Source organism: Schistocerca gregaria, chromosome X, assembly GCF_023897955.1.
Source record: "Schistocerca gregaria isolate iqSchGreg1 chromosome X, iqSchGreg1.2, whole genome shotgun sequence".
Lineage (NCBI taxonomy): Eukaryota > Metazoa > Arthropoda > Insecta > Orthoptera > Acrididae > Schistocerca > Schistocerca gregaria.
Window position 1 is genome coordinate 154,430,569 of NC_064931.1, and position 22,064 is coordinate 154,452,632.

General features: G+C 39.7%; 1 protein-coding gene across 1 annotated transcript in view; it reads left to right on the top strand.

Moving 5' to 3' along the window:
• LOC126297948 (uncharacterized) overlaps positions 1-22,064 on the top strand; it is a 98,312-nt gene that overhangs the window by 38,754 nt on the left and 37,494 nt on the right. Inside the window, exons 2-3 of the mRNA XM_049989269.1 lie at positions 1,578-1,733; positions 21,743-21,987. Coding sequence (XP_049845226.1) covers positions 1,578-1,733; positions 21,743-21,987 — 401 coding nt within the window. The remainder of the gene's footprint in view (positions 1-1,577; positions 1,734-21,742; positions 21,988-22,064) is intronic.

Here is a 22,064-nt window from a genome sequence, read left to right on the forward strand (position 1 = left end):
CATCCAGAAAAAGATCCTGCAAGAACGGGACCAATGATGACTGAAGAGAATTGTTCAATGTGACAGAAATGGAAATTGCTGCAGATTTCAATGCTGGACCATCAAAAGTGTTAGCATGTGAATCATTCAGTGAAACATGATCGGTATGGGCTCTTGGAGCTGAAGGCCCACTTGTGTACTCTTTATGACTGCATGACACAAAGCTTTATGTGTTGCCTGGGCCCGTCAACACTGACATTGGACTGTTAATGACTGGAAACGTGTTGTCTGGTCAGTGAAGTCTCGTTTCAAATTATATCTAGTGGATGTACTTATTCAACCTCACGAATCCATGGACCCTGCATATCAGCAGGGGAATGTTCAAGCTGGTGACGCCTCTGTAATGGTGTGGGGAGTGTGCAGCAGGAGTGATATGGGATCCCTGATATGTCTAGATATGACTCTGACCAGTGACATGTATGTAAGTATCCTGTCTGATCGCCTACATCCATTCATTTCCATTGTGCATGCCGACAGAATTGGGAAATTTCAGCAGGACAATGTGATAACCCACACGTCCACAACTGCCACAGAGTGGCACCAGGAACGCTCTTCTGAGTTTAAACACTTCCGCCTGGCACCAAACTTCCCAGTCATGAACATACTCTTACAGATTTATGGACAGCCCTGCAGTATTCATGGTGTCAGTTCCCTCCAGTCCTACTTCACACATTAGTCGAGTCCATGCCACGTCATGTTGTGGTACTTCTGCATGCTCATGGGAGCCCTACACGATATTAGGCAGGTGTACCAGTTTCTTTGGCTTTTCAGTGTACATCAAGCTGAATTACATGAAGAGTTCCATATTCAGTTATCAAAATTTAATGTAAAATCTGACACAAGGGAGTGGTGGCAATAGTGTCTTTAAATAACTTTGCATTTTTGTGAAAATTAGTGAAGTGACCTGCATTTTAGTGTGAGACAGGTTAATGATACAAGTCCTGGTATTTTAAGTTAAGAACTGTTGCCCTTGTACAATATGCAACATGAGTGTGGTTTTTATGTGGTGCCTTGAAGTGAGTTGAGGCAAATGCTGCTTATGTCCTTTAATTTCTGCCTGAAAAACATGAGGCATGAGAAAAAAAAAGTACATGATAGTCAACAGGTGGCTTAACACAATTTTCCCTCCTATTTGGGTTAAGATAATGGTGTTGCAACAGGGCAGTAGCAGGAAGATTATCTATTGACATAAATGAACTAAATGTAAAATTTACATAAGAAAAATAAATAAATGGACTGGATTTCACTGTGAGGCTAAGGTTAGGAAAGTAGAATTGTGTGAAACAAAAGTTGTGTAACTAAATATAGAAAAAAAGACCTGAACTTGCTGAACTTAAATATGGCAGTGAACTGAGAAACTTGATTGAACTCTTTCTTCTTCTCCAGTTCTTTCTACTTGAGCTTACAAAAGGTTAATTATCTTTGATGACAGTACAGTTATTTGAGTAGTAGTGGTGGTATGAGTGATGTGTTCTTTCAGTACAGCGGCTCATTTGGTTCTATCTTCAAATTTTATGTGAATTTTTTTCAAAAAATAGGAATGTCCCCCACAGTGTTGAGGCTGTGAGGAAAATGAAAGAGAGTCAGCTTCAGAGAGAGAAGATGAAAGGAAATGTAAATGAAAGAGACAAAGTGAGACGAAGGGAAGACACGAGAAAGCCACAACCAAATTTGGAAACTGTTGTTCACTCAAGGTAAGCTGTAATTAGCTTATATTTTTTCCTTCTTTCTTCTAGGTAATGATAAATTCAGTATTTATGCATATCCTCCTGACATTTCAATATAGGTCATGAGAGCCCACTGTAATTGTCTTTTGATGTTATACTGATACTTAACTGATTCCAAAAGTTTTTGTGGATTATTTTTACCACTTTAAATTTTGTCAAAATAGTTCACAGGTGAACTGCTGATTCATCAGCACACCTGTTGATGCCAATGTGGTCATTCACCAAAATACTGTGTGCGCTGGACACCAACATCCAGCAGCTCAGTCATGAACTATTTGGACATTAAGTATGCTGGGATAAGCTGATAAATCGCACTTCACATTTTACTGATGTTTGCCTTCTTTCTTTGAGACAAGTGTGTGGCAGAGTCAGTGCCCCACATTTCCACACTGGGAAACCCGCAACATTGAGACAGGAATTTACCAGATACTACAGAAAACTACCTGTGCTAAGAATGGGAGTCTGTAACTTGTGGGTGACTCGGCCAGACAGTGATTGGAAGTGCTATTCAGTATGCAGTGACACAAATGAAACTGTATTTGAAAGTGTTTTTGTACCTCATGAAATGGTGATTGTTGAACTGCTGTTCTCACACGCTGCACATTTTCTGATGTTCTGATGGATCTGTGTTAGCCATGTGTGCTATCAGTTTTGGCCAATTGCCTTACCCTTCAGATATCCCCAAAGAAAGTAGTCACAAATGATCAAATCTGGTGACCGCGCAGTCCACCCGACACCATGCCTCTAAGAGATGAGTCATCTCGGAAACATTCTCATCCACTACACATTTTCTGGCATTCTGATGAATCTGTGATGGCCATGTGTATCTATTCTTATTGTGCTACCAGTTTCGTTCAACTGCCATTCCAGGACTGATTAGTGTTTGCATTAGGAATGGCATTGTTGTGTGGAATGTTGAACTATTGCCGTAAAGCTCATTGTGTAGCTATCACATATGTGTGGTTTTCATAATAAGCATGAATGCCAAATCCATGATGTGCACTGGTCCAGACCATGTTGGTTACTGAAATACGGTCAATTGAATGAACAAAGTCAGACTTTGTGCAACTGCCTACACTCACCACAGTCCCACCAGTAATAGATAGAAACTGCTTTGTATGTTCTGCACCACTTTGTAGAACTGGTTGGACGAGTGGTTTGTTAGCAGTCTACTTTGTAGACTGATTGCACTAACCTAGTATTTTAACTTTAAACAAAAAGACTACTACCTGCTTTACTCACAAATGAGCCTTTGTGATCATTCCATTTCATATTCCCACAAGGTGTTACACCATGGTATTTGGATAAGTTGGTTGATTATAACAGGGATGGTGCCTTTTTTTGCATAGTTTTACATTTCTGAACATTTAAAGCAAGTTGCCACTCTTTGCACCACAAGCGGTAGCAGACATCACCAAAACAGTATGGTGATAAACTTTCTTTGGGCTAGCAAACCTGGTTGCAGCTAACCCAACAATAAAGCAGGACACTAGATGTGAGATCAGTCACAGTAACAACAGACTGCCTGCAGTGATAATGCCAGTCAGCTACAGCTGCATTGTTTAAGGCGTCTAGGTGCAGAAGTGCATTGCATAACTTTCAAAGTAGAGATGCTCTGGAATGACTGAGGAGCCCTACGGTTCAGTTATGTCAAGAAGCATTTTTCTGGCGACAGCATAACCCAGGATACAATGAAATATAATCACAATGTGGCATCATCTTTGAAGTGAACAAAATGATCACGAAATACAAAGCAACAGACTGATATAAGTGACAGAAGAAAGAGATTGTATGGCAGCTGTCAGCCACACGCATGTAATGGTTTGTAGCAGCTGCTGAACTAGTAGTGGCTAAGAGACAGAAAACCATCTTAGTTCCTGTCTCATCTTTGCCTGTTGGTGAGTTCAGAAGTGCCCAGCATCCCTGTACTCCACACAGATGCTGCCAGCAATGTGCTGCAACTTATTATGAATATGATATGAAATAGAGCTAACAAGCTCTAGGAGAATATGAAGGATGGATAAGCCCACTGTTAGCCCACAGGGAAAGGGAGTGTCTTGCTTCTCATTGACCATCAATGTACAATCCTCACTTTCACCAGACTGGGAAAAATGTTACTGCCATAGCCAGAACATTCAATGTAGCTCACCATATTCCAGGTCCAGAAATGTGAGTAGCAGAGTCCTGTATATTTGATCTCTTTGTAGCAAAAGATTTCTCCAGTGAAAAATCTGAATCTAAGCTTGTGGAGAGCGTTTGAGCGATGGTCTATCATTGCTGATGCACTCACATTATTACATGCCAGGTTTTCTTTTCTTCTATGATCTCAAACTAGATATGCTGAATTGTTGTGTCCCGGACTGAACAACTGCAGCAGGAATGACCGGCCAGCTAATTCAGTGCAGTGATCTGACCATGCATTCACTTACAAGACTGCCTCTTAATGGGGTGTCAGTCTATTATTCATCCACTGTGTGTATGTGTGTGTGTGTGTGTGTGTGTGTGTGTGTGTGTGTGTGTGTGTGTGTGTGTGTGTGTGTGCACGTGCATGTGTGCATCTGTGTGTCAGACCTCCCACATCATTCAACAGCGTACTGTCTTCTGTGTACCATGGTATGTTGATCTCGACAAATTTTGAATGACCTTGTTGGAATTTGGCACGGTGTTTCAAATAAGAAAAACACAGTCATTGCTGTTTCACTTGGTTGTTGGCTATGCCATGAATATAGAGCACTGAGTGACCAAACAATTTTGAGACTTCGGTCCATTGTGACACACAGGGGATTTCATATGGTATCTTTCCAGTTGTACTGAATGTTTCAGTGCCTACAATCAGATTTCAGTGGCCCCAAAGGATAAACACAAAATGGTTATGACAATACCATTTGGAGTGTTTGCATTACCCTACATGTTGTACGTGTTGCACAACACTGTTCAGACATTTCAAAGATTTCATGAAATATTGCTAAGTGATATAGACTACACTGATAATATGCTGGTGGTGTCATCTTTGACAGAAGAACATGAACATTACCTCTGAGAAGTTTTCTTCTGCATCATTGATTACAGAATACTACTGAATCCTACGAAGAGCATTATGGAAGTGAACTGCATTGAATTCAAAATATTTGCTCCCTGCTCATGCCCACTTCTGGAGTGGAACATCACCCTGGGCCCAAAGATAGTGTGATAAGTGTGTTGATAACTATCATAAACTTCTATTGCTGCCTTATACTTTATGCTGTGAAGTCCATGTTCCACTCCACATGGTTCTGAGGCAAATCTGGCGTGGGTTGCATTGCTTGGCCATCCTGATTCAGAATCCCCCTTGGTGATCATTTCAAAAGGGGCATCCGATTCTATGTGTGCAGTTGTGCAGCAGAGCAGTCTTCTGAAGCAAGAGTGATTTCAGGTGTGCCACAGGGGAGTGTTGTAGGACTATTGCTATTCACTATATATATAAATGACCTTGTGGTTAACATTGGAAGTTGACTGAGGCTTTTTGTGAATGATGCTGTAGTATATCGAGAGGTTGTAACAATGGAAAATTGTACTGAAATACAAGAGGATCTGCAACAAATTGGCGCATGGTGCAGGGAATGGCAATTGAATCTCAATGTAGACAAGTGTAATGTGCTGCAAATACACAGAAAGAAAGAACCTTTATCATTTAGCTACAATATAGCAGGTCAGCAACTGGAAGCTGTTAATTCCATTAATTATCTGGGAGTAGGCATTAGGAGTGAGTTAAAATGGAATGACCATATAAAATTCATCATCAGTAAAGCAGATGCCAGACTGAGATTCATTGGAAGAATTCTAAGATTCATTGGAAGAATCCTAAGGAAATGCAGTCCGAAAACAAAGGAAGTAGGTTACAGTACACTTGTTCGCCTACTGCTTGAAAACTGCTCACCAGAGTGGGATCCATACCAGATAGGGTTGACAGAAGAGATAGAGAAGATCCAATGGAGAGCAGTGTGTTCATTACAGGATCATTTAGTAACTGCAAAAGCATTACACAGATGATAGATAAACTCCAGTGGAAGACTCTACAAGAGAGACGCTCAGTAGCTTGGTACAGGCTTTTGTTGAAGTTTCGAGAACATACCTTCACTGAGGAGTCAAGCAGTATTTTTGCTCCATCCTGTGTATATCTCACGAAGAGACCATGACAATAAAATCAGAGAGATTAGAGCCCACACAGAGACATACCAACAATCTTCCTCTCCATGAACAGTACAAGACTGGAATACAAGGAAAAACCGATAGAGGTACTCAAGGTACCCTCCGCCACACACCCGCAGGTCGCTTGTGGAGTATGGATGTAGATATAGATGTAGAATGTCAATGAATGCAGTGGACACTATAGATTTTTGTCCAAAAAATTGACAGAAAAACAATGCTCTCGGCTACCACCCTATTTTCAGAGCTCCTGGCTATCCATGAGGCTAGAACTTATTTCTGTTTTATCATCAAAGGCTACATTTTGAACATATATGCACAGCCGATATTCTTATTTTAGAAGCTCTGAAACAACTATCTGCCTATCCAGCTAAAACCATCTGAACTGAATTTTGTTACCCAGTTCACAACTGATATTTTGCCTTTCATTGGTGCTGAAAATATGGTGGTGATCTGTCCAGGGATGGCACAGTATTCCAGGGAATAAATTCCAATGAACTGGCAATGATAACACAGAACAGAAGTACCTAGGTTGAGGATTCTTGGCTGTACAATTGGAGCATGTGACACCGCCAGACACCAATGTAGCAGTATACTGTGACAAAATCATTAGTCTAGTCAGTGAAGTAAAATTAGGGGAAAAATCATGTAATCAGAGTGCTAGGAGTGTTATATACAACATATTAAAAATCCAGACTGATGGGGTGTGAGTGTTTGAGTGGGGATTGGTTTAAAGGTTATTATTTTTTTTTTTAATAATTATCTTGAGTAATCAAAAACCATAGCTTCTAGAGAAAATGTTTCCCAGCACGAGTTTTACTTACTTTAAATTTTCTACAGAAAAGGTCCTATACATTTTTTTTCTAGAACTCATAGGTTCTGCATCTAGGGGATGGAGTAATCACATATTATTAAAAATATTGTCCTAACAGTAACTAGGTTAAAAACAAATGTTAATGTCTGTATCACATCTAAATGCAGTAGAGCCCTATTAAGGGATAAATTGTGTTCTGGAGGTGTAACAGGGTTGAGAGGGAGATGTGTGGTGTAGAAAAGTGAAGGAAGGATGGCCACTAGCTTGTGTTCATACAGCTCCATCTTTCATAGGTGTGCAAGATGAAGATCGAGTAGGTCCACTCTGTCTATCCAACTACATCACAAGAAGCAACTACAGGGTGTTTAACAAAGTTATATGGGCCCTCCACAGTGCATAGTGCACAGACATGTCTGGCGAGTGTTTACTTTGCACAAAATGAGTTAACACTACGTGGAATGCAGATTTGAGTTACTAATAACACTAATGCAGTAATGCATATTTACAGAATCTACATAAATCTCTGTGTAGTCTGTGCAAGAGGAGAAATAGATTGTTATCCTGCACAGCTGCTGTAGCATTGTTCTAGGAAAGGCAACCTTCCTCACCATGAATGATGCTCAATTTTCAGTTTAACACACAGGCTGTAAATCACCAGCATTTTCTGTTCAAATGGTTCAGATGGCTCTAAGCACTATGGGACTTAGCATCTGAGGTCATCAGTCCCTTAAACCTAATCGAAGTACATCACACACATCCATGTCTGAGGTAGGATTCGAACCTGCGACCATAGCAGCAGAACAGTATTGAACTGAAACACCTAGAACCACTCGGCCACAGCAGACGGCAGCATTTTCTGTCCGGTTTTCTAATGTGAGAGGCAAAGTACCTTCACTGATACTGTGTTTACAAAGTGGAGTCATTTTATCTGTTTATAGAGTACTTATTTGTGGTTATTAAGTGAGCTATTATGTAAAAACAAGCTCAGAAGCTGATGCTGTCAACTCTATACCACACTGAAGAGTTTTTTTCAAGTCTAACATGCTGTCAACTTCTATTTGACAATGTTGTTTTCATTGTCTCCACCATTTCTGCCGAAATATCAAGAACTCCAGCGGCTTAAATTATCTCAATCTGCAACATAAGTAGTAGTAGTAGTAGTAGTAGTAGTAGTTTATTCATCCAGAGAGAATATACATACGTTGATGCTATAGAACTTCAGGTATTTCAACATAAGCCAAGAAATGCTTGGCAGCAGATTTCTGTTCTAGACCTGAATATGATCAGGCCAACTCCACCAGGTATATTCTCACCTATCTTTGAAGGTACACTGTCCATGTGTGGTAAGTGGCTCGACTCAGTGCAGCCCCTTCTACAATTGCCAGTGATTCCTGAATAGAAAAGATTTATGCAGTCTACCAGCAACACAATTAATGGTAAGAGAAGTGGAGCAACTTCATATTCATTCAGTAATTCAATACCAAATGACGTAAACACAATTCCTTGGATTTACAATAAGCTGTCAACAACAGACAGCAGCAATGTGTCACATTTACCAAGTCAATCTTGTTGCCACCAACACTACATAAGTTACTGACAAAAATCACACTACTCATTAAACACTTAGGAAATAAGTATAAACACAAGCTCAGTGGAGTTATTTTGTCCACTTGCATAAGAGTAGTGGTCAGGAAATGCTGGTGAGATATAATTATTTTGTAGACTGAAAAGTGAGCAGAACTTATGGTATGGGAAGCTCCCGTTCCAGCAAAAACACTACAGCTGCCATACAGTATAACTAAAAATCAATTTGTCCTCTAGCAGTATAGAACAGCATCCAGAGATTTGCATAGTTTTTGCCCATGTATGTTACTTGTATTAGTATTATTAATAATGCAGATCTGCTTTCCATGTAGTGTAAAAGCCTTTTGTGCAAAATAAACATTCTCTGGTCATGTTTATGCAATGCATCACCAGTGATTTGTAAGGCATGTTGTATAGTGTCTATATAACATTGTGAAACATCCTGTAGTTGCTTCTTGTCACATAGTGGGGGAGTTAGAGTGGGGAATCACATGCTTGAACTTCAGTTTGCAAACCTGTGAAGGAGGGCTGTGCATGAACACAATCTGACGACCTACCTTACCTTGCACTTTCATCCCACATAACTTCCCCCTCCACCCTGTTACACCCCTGGAACAAAATTTATCCTGTGATATGTCTCTACTGCATTCAGATGTCTTGCATACATTCAGTATTTGATATTTGTTTTGACTCACTTCATTTAAAGATAAATATTAATTTTACACTGCTAGAACAAGATTTTTAATAATCTGCAATTTTTCCATTTCCATTTCCTGAATGCAGAAACTATTAGTCCTAGAGAAAAAATGTATAGGAAATTGAATGTAGTTTAATTGCGTATAGGGAAACATTTTTGCTACAAGCCATAGTTTTAGAGTTGTTTGAGAAACACATAAAAATGTGACCTAGAAACCCACTCCCACCCCACTCACCAGTCAGGATTCGACGCGCAAGTCACCGAAGTGGCATCAAATCGAAAGACTTGCACCAGGCGAACGGTCTACCCGACGGGAGGCCCTCATCACACGACATTTCATTTTTACCAGTCAGGATTTTTAGTATGTTGTTCAGGACCCTTGTTCCTAGTACTGTGCAAAAACTTGCAACTACTCAATTTTTCCCCAATTGATGCACCCGATCACTAAGCAATTGTGTATTTGAATCCTTGTACTGATGAAGTTTTCCAGGCATCCATGTTATGAAGGCACTGGTGATAACACTTTTAATGGCTCGATGTGCTAAAACACTATTGGTTGTGGACCCAGGTATGCACAAAATGCCAGAAATACAATATGACACACCATGTGCTCATGTGCTATCACCACTTGGAAACTTTCTTACTCCCAACACACAGTTTGCACACCAGCGTGTGGATCTCATCTGCTCGCTTACCTTCCACCACAACAAATGAGTCATTTTTGTTTTAAAAGATCTGACAACAATGAAACTTTTTTTGCCCCCTGGGGTCCATTATATAAGACTTTGGACCTCCTTTACCTAGGCCACATAGAATGGAGTGTCATGACACTGATTCCTCAGGTTAAAGGGTAAAAAGGAAATAATGTCCATCAGCTGATGTAAATCAACATACCTGAGTGCTGAATTGCCAGCCACTATTGCTTGGGCTTGCATGCAACCATTACCGCCCACCCAGCATCTCATCTGGCAGCTGCCACACTTCCAGACAGATGGCACTCTCTGCCATATGGCAAGAGAAGATGGTACAATTCTGTTGACACAATACAGATTATGAGGTTTATTCCATCTGGATCCACAATCGAGTCATAAAATGAAATTATCTTTTGTTTCTCCCTACATGGCGATTGTGTGGTAATTTCAGAACATCACACTTATTTCACGTTTCAAGGAACTGGCAACAACGGTGCAGTGATGTATCAGGTACTACGGTAGACTGAGAACACCATTCTGCACCTAATTGCTCAGGCTGTAGCTGTAAGCACTAATCTGTAAGCAGTTACGCAATGAAAACCATGTGCTACCATATATAGTGAAAGCATTTTTGTACCACGAATCCATCCCACATCTGCTTTGTGTGGTTGTATATAGATACATTTACATTTTTGTTGGTGAATCTAATGACAAACAAATCCTTAACATTGCTATATGTTTCACTTTTCAGTTTCCTCTTTCTTTCTTTCTTCGTATGTGTCTTCCTGTCTATACTCTGTTTCCTCTTTAACATTCTTATGTTGAGATTTTACTTGTTCTGAAGCATAGTTACCATTTCTGTTGTCTTTAATACTCTGCGGGAAAAAATGCAACATCATCCAAAATGCCCTCAAGGGCAGGGCCACTTTATTGACAAGTGATATGAAAGGTAGCATATCATTGTAGAAGTGTCTGATAGCAAATTCAGACCAAAAGTAACACATATGTCACAGTAAAGGATGCCCAAACTGTCACATCAATACACAGAGTAGACCCTCTGGTGGCAATGCAAACATGTATTCTCACATGAAAACCATCACAAGGGTACTAAGTGGCATCCTGCGATAGATTCTTCTGAGCATGTGGCACTTTTTGTTGTAATTTGGCAGTGGCAGTTGCTTTCTCTGGAGAATCAGTTAGGTGTCACTTCACCATATCCCACACTTGTTCAGATGGTGAAAGATCTGGGATTTTGCTTGCCAGGGCAGTTGCTGTACAGTGAAAAAAGTGTGTTGTGTAATAGCAGCCGTATGTGAACATGTGTTGTCCTGCTGAAAACGCACATCTCTTTTGTGTCAAAGAAATGGCAATAGTATGGTGATAAAAACCTGTGCAGTACAGTGTGCACCAGTTTCTTTAACCTTCAGAAACACCAAATGTGACTGCGAGTTGTAAGTGATGACCTCCACACCACACCATGATACTTGCGGTGGGACTGTGTGTTGTGGGTGAATGCACTCGTGAATAGGCTGCTTAACTGGTCTCAGCCATATTCTCATACAGCAGAACCTGGGAAAGTCACTGAAGACAACAAAGCACCATACCATTCTCTAGTCAACACTTTATGCAAGCAAATGTTTCCCAGTGGTCCTTGATGACGCAACAGGTGCAACATGTGGCCAAATTTCATCCTTGTATGATGTGTGGTCACCCAGCCTCACACAATCCATCGATCTTGACATGTATCTGCACTATGCACACATTTATGCAACTGCAGCCACAGCCAATAACATAATAACAGTAACATGCATACATAATAACAGTAACATGCATAATTTGTCTGCTAAAAGAAAGCATTGTTTTTGTGAATGTTTGTTGTTTTGTACATAACTAAGTAGTGTCTAGAGTAAGAATGAAGTAATGTGTAAGCTTTTGCTACTCTCCATTCTATCAGCCAAATATTAATATTTCTAAAGTATTATCACTTGCCAAGTCCCATTTTCTGAAGCATGAAAATGGCATAATTTCTTCTTATGAAATACCTTGTTCTTCCACATAGTCCACACAAAAGTTAATATTCATATCCATTACACTGCAGTGAAAGTACATGTTAAATAGAGAAAACTGTACTGCAGCATGACTGATTCTGCCTATTTGTAAAGAAAATCCACGTATCTGTTTTTCAGTTGCTCAGATGTCTTCATCACTCTGTGGTTGATGTCTTTATTATCATTCACAACCTTTTTCTCAATTGCAGGCATTGCCAATACTGAAAGCCAATTCTCTGTCATTGTGTTTTGAGGAAAGGCTTTTATCCTTCCCATTGTTGAGAAACAATGTCCAGGTCTAACTGTTGTTAAAGGCGTCTTTATAATTATTTTCATTAGTTCACTTAACAGTGGAAATGTGTGTAGAACCAAGTTGTTGTCTAGTAGAAGCTGCAGCATTTCAACAACACCACCTGCTTGTTGAAAGTCTTGTCTGCTGTAGAGTTAATCTAGCTGTCAGTTGTGCCTTCAATAACTATGAGTAAATTTTAACAGTAACATCAAGTTCTCTCTGGAATGCTGTAGAACTTAGAAAAAAATATCTTGCAGATTTGTTTATAGTTGCAGCTCTTTGCAGGATAAGATTAAGTTGATGAGGATAGCAGTGGATATAATAATCCACACGATATACCTGCTTAATCCTTGCCTGAACACTATTAATGCTTCCGCTCATAACAGCAGCACTGCCACAGCATTGTGAGATCACCTTTTCATTCTATGAATCCACATGCTTTAGCAATTCATAATGTATCATCCTAAATAACATCTCAGCATCCTGTGCATCAGGGTTAAAAAAGCCTCAAAATCTCTCCACAACAGAACCACAAAAATTCATATCTATACACAGTCACCATTTGTTGCCTGGTAGACACATTCATTGTTTTGTCCACAATTATATCCAAATAATGCACACTTAAAATTTCTTACATTATTACGCTACTAGCCATTAAAATTGCTACACCAAGAAGAACTGCATATGATAAACGAGTATTCACTGGACAAATATATTATACTAGAACTGACATGTGATTACATTTTCACGCAATTTGGGTGCATAGACCCTGAGATATCAGTACCCAGAACAACCACCTCTGTCATTGAGACAAACAGAGCTCGGATGGCATGTACAGGTACAGCTGCCCATGCAGCTTCAACACGATACCACAGACCATCAAGAGTAGTGACTGGTGTATTGTGATGAGCCAGTTGCTCGGTTTTCAATTGGTGAGAGATCTGGATAATGTGCTGGCCAGGGCAGCAATCGAACATTTTCTGTATCCAGAAAGGCCTGTATTATCCTGCTGAAATGTAGCGTTTCACAGGGATCGAATGAAGGGTAGAGCCACGGGTCGTAACACATCTGAAATGTAATGTCCACTATTCAAAGTGCCGTCAATGTGAACAGGAAGTGGCCGAGACATGTAATCAATGGAACCCCATACCATCACGCCGGGTGATACGCCAGTACTGCGATGATGGATACACGAGCTTGCAATGTGCGTTTACCACGATGTTGCCTAACATGGATCCGACCATCATGATGTTGTAAACAGAACCTGGATTCATCTGAAAAAATGACGTTTTGCCATTCATGCACCCAGGTTCGTCATTGAAAAGACCATCGCAGGTGCTCCTGTCTGTGATGCAGCGTCAAGGGTAACCACAGTCATGGTCTCTGAGCTGATAGTCCATGCAGCTGCAAACGTTGTCGAACTGTTTGTGCAGGTGGTTGTTGTCTTGCAAACGTCCCCATTTGTTGACTCATGGATCGAGACGTGGCTACACGATCTGTTACAGCCATGCAGATAAGATGCCTGTCATCTCGACTGCTAGTGATACGAGGCCATTGGGATCCAACATGGCGTTCCGTATTACCGTCCTGAACCCACCGATTCCATATTCTGCTAACAGTCATTGGATCTCGACCAATGTGAGCAGCAATACAATAAACCGCAATTGCAATAGGCTACAATCTGACCTTTATCAAAGTCGGAAACATGATGGTACATATTTCTCCTCCTTACATGAGGCATCACAACAACATTTCACCAGGAAACACCTGACAACTGCTGTTTGTGTTTGAGAAATCGGTTGGAAACTTTCCTCATGTCAGAACGTTGTAGATGTTGCCACCGGCACCAACCTTGTGTGAATGCTCTGAAAAGCTAATCATTTGCATATCACAGCATCTTCTTCCTGTCAGTTAAATTTCGCATCTGTAGCACATCATCTTCATGGTCTAGCAGTTTTAATGGCCAGTGGTGTATTTCTTTGCATACAGTTAGCACATAGTGTAGAAGTTCGTTTTGAACTGTTTTGGATGTACTGTTAAACACAGAGCAGTTTTTTTAATTTTACAAGCCCATGAAACACTCACAGGTTTTTTGAATCTTATCTTTCATCATAATCACATTAAGCTAATTCAAACGCCTTGCAAAATTTTTTGCAGTCTATTAACATGGAGAGGATACTGATATGTCTGTTCTTATCCATTTGCTCATTATGTTCTCTCACAGACTCTCTGCATGGTATAAACTGTCAAGCTGAGTACTGATGTTAACTTTACCAAGGATGTTCAATGTTTGCATTTTTGTGTAAGTGCTAAACACAAATTGTTTAGAGCAATTATTTCATGAGGCCACTCGAATAGTAAACAGTCATGAAAACACACTTGACCTCTTAACAACAATCTTAACAACAAATAATCCTGAGCTAATTACGAACATTGAAGTGGGTACAGGGATTAGGGAATCTAGGTTTGCCATAGCAAGACTGAATACCATAACTCCCAAAGCCACAAAATACTAATGAAAAATATATCTATTCAAAAACTCAGATAAAAATACACTTGATATCTACCTGAGAACAGTCTCCACTTTTTCCAGATTAACAATGTGAGTGTATACCAGATGTGACTTGAATTCAAAGAAATAGTATTGACAGCAATTGAGAGATTCATACCAAATAAATTAACAAACCACAGAGCTGATCCCCCATGGCACACAAAAAAGCTCAGAACATTGTTGCAGAAACAATGAAGAAAGCATGTCAAGTTTAAAGAAATGCAAAACCCCGAAAATTGACAAACGTTTGCAGAAACTTGATATTTAGGGCATACTTCAGTCTGAGATGCTTATAATAGTTTCCACAACAAAGGTTTGTCTCAAAAACCTAAGAGAAAATCGAAAGAGATCCTGGTCATATGTAAGGTATACTAGTGGCAAGACACAATCAATGCCTTCTCTGTGAAATAGCAATGGCAATACTGTCAATGATAGTGCTGCTTGAGTAATGTTTCTAAACACAGTCTTCTGAGATTCCTTCATGTAACAAGATGAAGTAAATATTCCAGAATTCAAATGAAGAACTGCTACCAACATGACTAATACAGAAGTAGATATCCTCAGAGTAGTGAGGCAAGTTAAATAACTTAATAAAAGCTTGTGTTCTGGTCCAGAGTGCATATCTGTTGCATCCCTTTCAGAGAATGCTGATACAATAGCTCAATATTTAACAATCAAAGTGCTTGCTCAACAAAAGATCTGTATCCAAAGACTAGAAAGTTGCACAGGTCACACTAATATTCAAGAAAGGCAATATAGTTCCATATCACTAACGTCGATATGCAGCAGGATTTTTGAACATGTAATGTGGTCGAACATTAAGAATTACCTCAAAGAAAACAGTTTATTGACACATAGTCAACATGTATTCAGAAAACACCATTCTTAGGAAACACAACAAGCTCTTTACTCACACAAGGCATTGAATGCTGTCAACAAGCGATTTAAAATTGATACCATATTTCTAGATTTCCAGAAGGCTTTTGACACCATACCTCACAAGTAGCTTGTAATCGTGTTGCATACTTATGGAATATAACCTCAGTTGTATCGTGTCAGAAAGGTCAGAGTTTATAATAATTGATGGACTTGATTTCTGGCATTCCCCAGGGTAGTTCCATAGGCCTTCTGAAATTCCCTGTCTATATAAAGCATTTAGGAGACAAACTGAGCAGCTAGCTTAGGTTGTTTGCAGATGATACTGTCATTTATTGTCTAGTAAAATCATCAAAAGATCAAAACAAATTGCAAAATCATTTAGAAAAGCCATCTGTATGGTGCGAAAATTGTCAATTGACCCACAATAATGAAAAGTGCTTGTTGGGCCACATGACTGCTTGAAGGAATCTATTAAACTTTAATTACAGGATAAAATCAATCGAATTTAAAGGCAATAAATTCAACTAAATACCTAGGAATTTCAATTATATACAACTTAAATTGGAAAGAACACATAGAAAATGTTGTGGGGAAGGTGAACCAAATATGGTGTTTTATTGGCAGAACACTTAGAACATGCAATAGATCTTCTAAAGAGACTACCTAAACAACGCTTGTCCATTCTCTTTTGGAGTACTGCTGCATGTCGTGGGGCCCTTATGACACAGGATTAAATAATAATAATAATGTCGTGTGACTAGGGCCTCCCATCGGGTAGACTGTTCGCCGGGTGCAAGTCTTTCGATTTGATGCCACGTTGGCGTCTTGCACTTCAATGGGGATGAAATAATGATGATTATGACAACACAATATCCAGTTCCTGAGCAGAGAAAATCTCCGACCCAGCCGGGAATCGAACCCGGGCGATTAGGATTGACAATCTGTCACACTGACCACTGAGCTACTGGGAGGATTAACAGACTACATTAAGAAGGTTCAAAGAAAGTTAGCATGTTTTGTATTATGAAAAAATAGGGAAGAGAGTGTCACAGACATGATACAGGATTTGGGGTGGACATCATTAAAACAGAGGCTTTTCTTGTTGCGGCAGGATTGTCTCATCAAATTTCAGTCACAAACTTTCTTCTTGGAATACAAAAATATTTTGCTGATGCTGCTCTACATAGGAATAAACAATCATCATAACAAAATAATGGAAATCAGGGCTCACACGGAAAGATACAGGTGTTTGTTTTTGCTGCATGCTGCTCTAGAGTGAAATGATAGAGAATTGATGTGAAAGTGGTTTGATGAACACTCTGCCATGCACTTAAGTATGATTTGCAGAGTAGCCGTGTAGATGTAGATGTAGATGAAGTGGGACTTTTTGTACTTTTTTATTTTTTCAGACAATCCCTATCAGCCCACAAATTAACTTCCAAGCTGAAAATGAGACATGGAAAACGATACATTCCATTTCTTACGTTGCACCCACACAATGTCATAAATTATTGTACACTTTTTTGTTAAGTGTTTGCTTGCAAAGACTTTCTCAATCAACAGATGTGGACTGGTAGGTCCCAGTTCCTTTTCAGCTAACTTTTTCTGGTAATTTAATTTTCTGCTAGCACGTAAAATAGAATCAACAAATTTCATCTTGACACTGCACACAGAATCTGATTCACTGTTTTGTGTTTGTACTGTCACCCACCCATTAAACAATCAACTTGAGAAGCAAACTGCCTTTTTGTGGAAATGATTAAATTAATGTAGTAATGTCTACCAACATGGTCACCTGACTACAGATAAAAGAAATCCACTAAACTGGCACACTCTCCTGTTAGGAATATGAAATGATTACTCTATTAGAAAATCCAAAACTTAGTGTAATATAACTCATTCAGCACCCCACAAACCAGGTTTTTCTGTCAGTATAACTATAACATATACTAATATCATATTTAATTTTACTGTATAGTGAGTGAATTGTCATATCTAAGGAGTGTGCTACCATCTATCAGGATTTATGTCAATTGCCAAATGAATTATGATAAAAGCCAGCCACAGTGTTGTACCACGTAATGGTATTGACATAAATTTGTAGTTGAGAGGTAAGGCCTTGCTGCACATGCTATGAACTGTGCATGTTGTTTACCAAATCTCTCTATATTTGATCCATAATGCAATTACCTCATGCCAGTTGAGCATGCGTTAAAAGTTCCTTAAATTGTGTTTGTGACCCAGATGCCAAGTTTCACGGAGTCTAGTTGAGTTGCAATGTAGCATAGAATGGTATATTTAAGTGCAGCATATTTCAGATTACTGCATATATGTTATGTTTAACAGCATTCAGAGAAAAATAACCAATAAATCCACGAGGTATCAAAAGCGAGGGTGTTCACGTGCTCTTGTGCTCCTACACAGCAGCTGCCACTGATGATGATCATGGGAATGGAAGCTATGTTATGGGGACAGTTCCCATTTGATTAATTAAGAAAAGTGGGTGGTAACAGGGGATAATCCAGAAGGCACAGCTTGTGAAGTCGTTATTGAAGCATACCGTATTATATTGTGTAGTATGTTCTGCAACTTGGTAGTCTATTTGAGCCTCAGCTGCTGTTTGATTCTGGACAACCATCTGGATGAATAGTTTTTTTATGGTCACCATGCAGAATGCTGTGCGGTGGTTGCAGGAAAGCTATAAAGTAATGTGGCAGGTTCCAAAGGTGACCCTGTACTTGGGATAGGAACTGTCAGTAGTAAAGCTGGAAATTTGAATGGCAAGTGGCTGAATATCAGTTTAGGAGGGGTGGGAATGATTGTGGGAGTGGATATTCTCCATTTCAGGGTACAATAAGATGTGGTCAAAACTGTAGTAGAGAATGTTATTCAGTTTTTCCAGTGGCAATCTGTATTCAGTGATTCAGGTTGTGTCCTGTAAAGTGGTAGGACTGCTAGATCTGCATTGGGGGGGGGGGGGGGGGGAATTAAAGATTCATTTGAATGGAAGAGAAGTTTTACTCTGCAAAGGTCTTAACTAGACTTTCAGTGTGCTAGGAGAGGGACTAATTATAATTGCAAATGTGGCGTCCATGGATGGCCATGCTATATGTGAGCGATTTTTCTGGTGTCAGTTGGCTGGCAAATGTTGCAGTGGATATATTCTGATGTTAGGCACTTCAGATGTGAACGTATGATCTTGTGGAGCCATCATAGAGGTGTTTTCCAAGATAGCAAGTGAAACACATGGGCAAGAAGACGTCAAGGATCTGAATGAATGAGAACAGTGTGCCCTTGCCTTGAGTCCAGATTATGGAGACAGAATCAGTATATCTCATCCACATGGTAGGTGTAATGTACTGGGTAACTAGAAAGGGTACTCAAATTGTCCATTGGATAGCCTGGCATATGATCATTTAATGAATTGAATGATAGGTGGTATCATGAATAAAGTACTTGCAATTGACAATGTAGCCATTCACAGTTATTTGGGAGGAGATTGTGGGTTTGGCCTAAGTCAAACAGTGGGAGAGGTAATATTTGATGTTGGAGAGACCAAAAGAATTGGGGCTATTATAGAGGCCATGGCACTGACAGTTGCTTCTTTTTCTATCCTGCTCCCAACTCATTCCACTTTCCTGCCCCTAGGCCCACCTCAGACTCTGACAGTTACTTTTTTAACTCAACTTAACTCACACATTTTAACCTTTCCTTCATTCTTTCTGTTATTCCATGTCCTCCATCTTTCTTCTACACTTTTCTGCTCTGCCTCCCTTCTATCATTACTGTATCCTGTCCTGTTATTGTCTTTGAATACATACACATTCCACACCACCCCTCACTCCCTCCATCCTGTTTCTCATTGTGTGTGTGTGTGTGAGAGAGAGAGAGAGAGAGAGTTTGTGAGTTTGTCAGTCAGTCATACTGCCAAACAAATTGGCCAAACCGTCAGGAAACTTGGAATGAGTCTGAGGATTTTCCTCAGACTGTGAGTCAGTGCATGGATGTATGTGTTTATATTCAGTCATGTTTTTCTTCTGTAAATGAAAGTAAAACAGACTTTGATTTCCATTTCCAGATTTCGTTATTTTTGTCTGTATTTGAAATTTTCTTCTATTCACTGTGTGACAAAAAGTGAACCACCCAGAAGAGGAGGAAGAAAGAAACGAAATTTCGTGGGTTGAGAGTGTATGTGATGTTACTTCAGCATTACAAAATCGGTCCAGATTATTCAGAACTTGGCAGTACAAGCCCACATACCAATATGATGTTGCACCATCTCTAGCATGGATGTAAGCAATTATTTGGGTTTGGAGGGTATCATAAAGCCATTGTATCCTGTCCTGAGGCAAGCTAAGCACAACGGTTGTAACTAATCCTTGATATCCGGGATACTGGTACTGATCCTGAGTTGATGTCTGAGCTGGTCTAACTCAAGTTATATCAGGAGCAGATCTGGGGATCTTGCTGACCATGAGAATACCTCACCATCAGCAGACAGCTCACAGAGACATATGCCATGCGTCAAGAAGCATTGTCCTGGTGTTGAAAAATGGCAGTACAATACTGTCACGTAAGAAGTTAGATATTAGAACACAGGATGTCTGTCACATACAGTTGTGCCATCAGGATCCCCTAAATCACTACCCACACTAACCTGAAGTTACATCCCAAAGACTCCCCACATCATGACTCCAGAATTAACATTGCTGTGCCTGTCCAAAACATAGGAAGAATGGGACTTCTCTGCAAGTTGCTGCCATGCAGGCCATCCATTCAGGGTAGCACAGAACTGCAATTCATTGCTGAACACAATGCAGTGCTATTCATCAGTAGTTCATGCTTCCTGGCCACAGCACCACTCCAAAGGCAGCAGTTTGTGTTGAAGTGTTAATGGGAGTCTATGCACAGGATATTAGTTTCATAGTTTGGCTGCTGTAGTTTCTGAACAGTGGTGGAGGATGACAGGGAATGGTTTAGGGAGTCCATTACTGGTTTTCAGATGGCAGTTTCAGGTGTGAAGGAGTTATGATGTGCTTGGTACAAGATATGGTGATCCCCCTTTTTAGTGCTCATACATACTCGGCCAGAACCTTGACAATGAGAACATCTCCCCTCACATTCTCATGCAGTCCACCATCAGGCCACTGTAACAACCTAATGCTCCACAAATCTGGATATTGCACAATTTGACCAGTCAGCTATAATGAGGCACCTTAAACATTCAAGCCTCACACAAGCACACAGCATCACCATGTCTTTTGCAATGATCGCTCAGGCAACATCTGACACTGTCAATGCCCTTTGTATACACCACCAAACTTGGTAATGATACCAAACACAAATAACAGTAAAGCACTCTGGTGGCCATTCTATCTGTCACAGAGAACTGCAACTCTAATAGTGTCTTCTGGAAGCTTCACTTTTTTTGTCACACTATATATATAAATTTGCAAAATGCAAATGTTTTTCTTCTACCCACGTGTTTTGTCAGTAGTGTGTCTCACTTTATTTGATGTTTGTCATTTTTATCACAAATTTAGATTTTTTCATTCTTTATTAAATTATGAGTGAAACAATCGAAAATCCAGGATGGAATAATGAATAATGAGATCATTATAAAAAGGATAGATTGTTACATATTATAAATAGGAGACACTGAGTCAAAGAAAGGCACAACAAAAAGACTGCTATACATTTGAACTTTTGGCTTTAAGGCTTTCTTGTGAAGTAGAAAACACACACACATTCACACAAGAACTCACACATACATGAACACTGTCTCTGGCTTCTGAGGTCTGTATTAAGATCATTCTATTACTAATGATATTATGGAAGACTTAGGCATGTAAAGAAATGGAAGCATGAGATGTAAGTGTGAGCCTGAAATGCAGTAAAATACTGTAGTGAAATTCGAGCCTTATATTACCATGTTGCTGACTGAATAGTGAAACCACAAAGTCCCTCCATTTTCATTATGTGTTCTTTTGTTCTTCCTTTCACCTTTGTCATTTTCCTTCTCCTTACATTTGAAAATTATCATGGACTTATACTGTCATTTTTTTCTCCATTCCAAGTTGGCACTTATATTGAGTCATTACTGGTTTTTGAAAAATTTTAGAAAATTTGAAAATGATTTCATGAAATATGATATTTTGTTGATCTTTAACTCTGAAAGCAAATCAAGTCATTTGCAATTTCTGATTACCTATTTAAGATAACGTGCCATTGCAGGCCACCAGGAAGGGATAAATGTAGAGAGCATTCATCCACTCCAAAACACACAAAGCTGCAAATAGGGCAGCTGTCAAGGAATGTGACAAGGGAGCATATCTTTGAAATATTTAAGGCATTTGAAAACATAAAAAGTGTGGAATTTCCAATGGATAAACTGCATCCAGGCTGTGGTACGGGTTCTGCATATATTGAATATGCAACGCTGGCTGAAGCTCAACGTGCAATGAAGCATATGGTTGGTGGTAAGTAAACTCTCTCTCTCTCTCTCTCTCTCTCTCTCTCTCTCTCTCTCTCTCTCTCTCTCTCTCTCTCTCACACA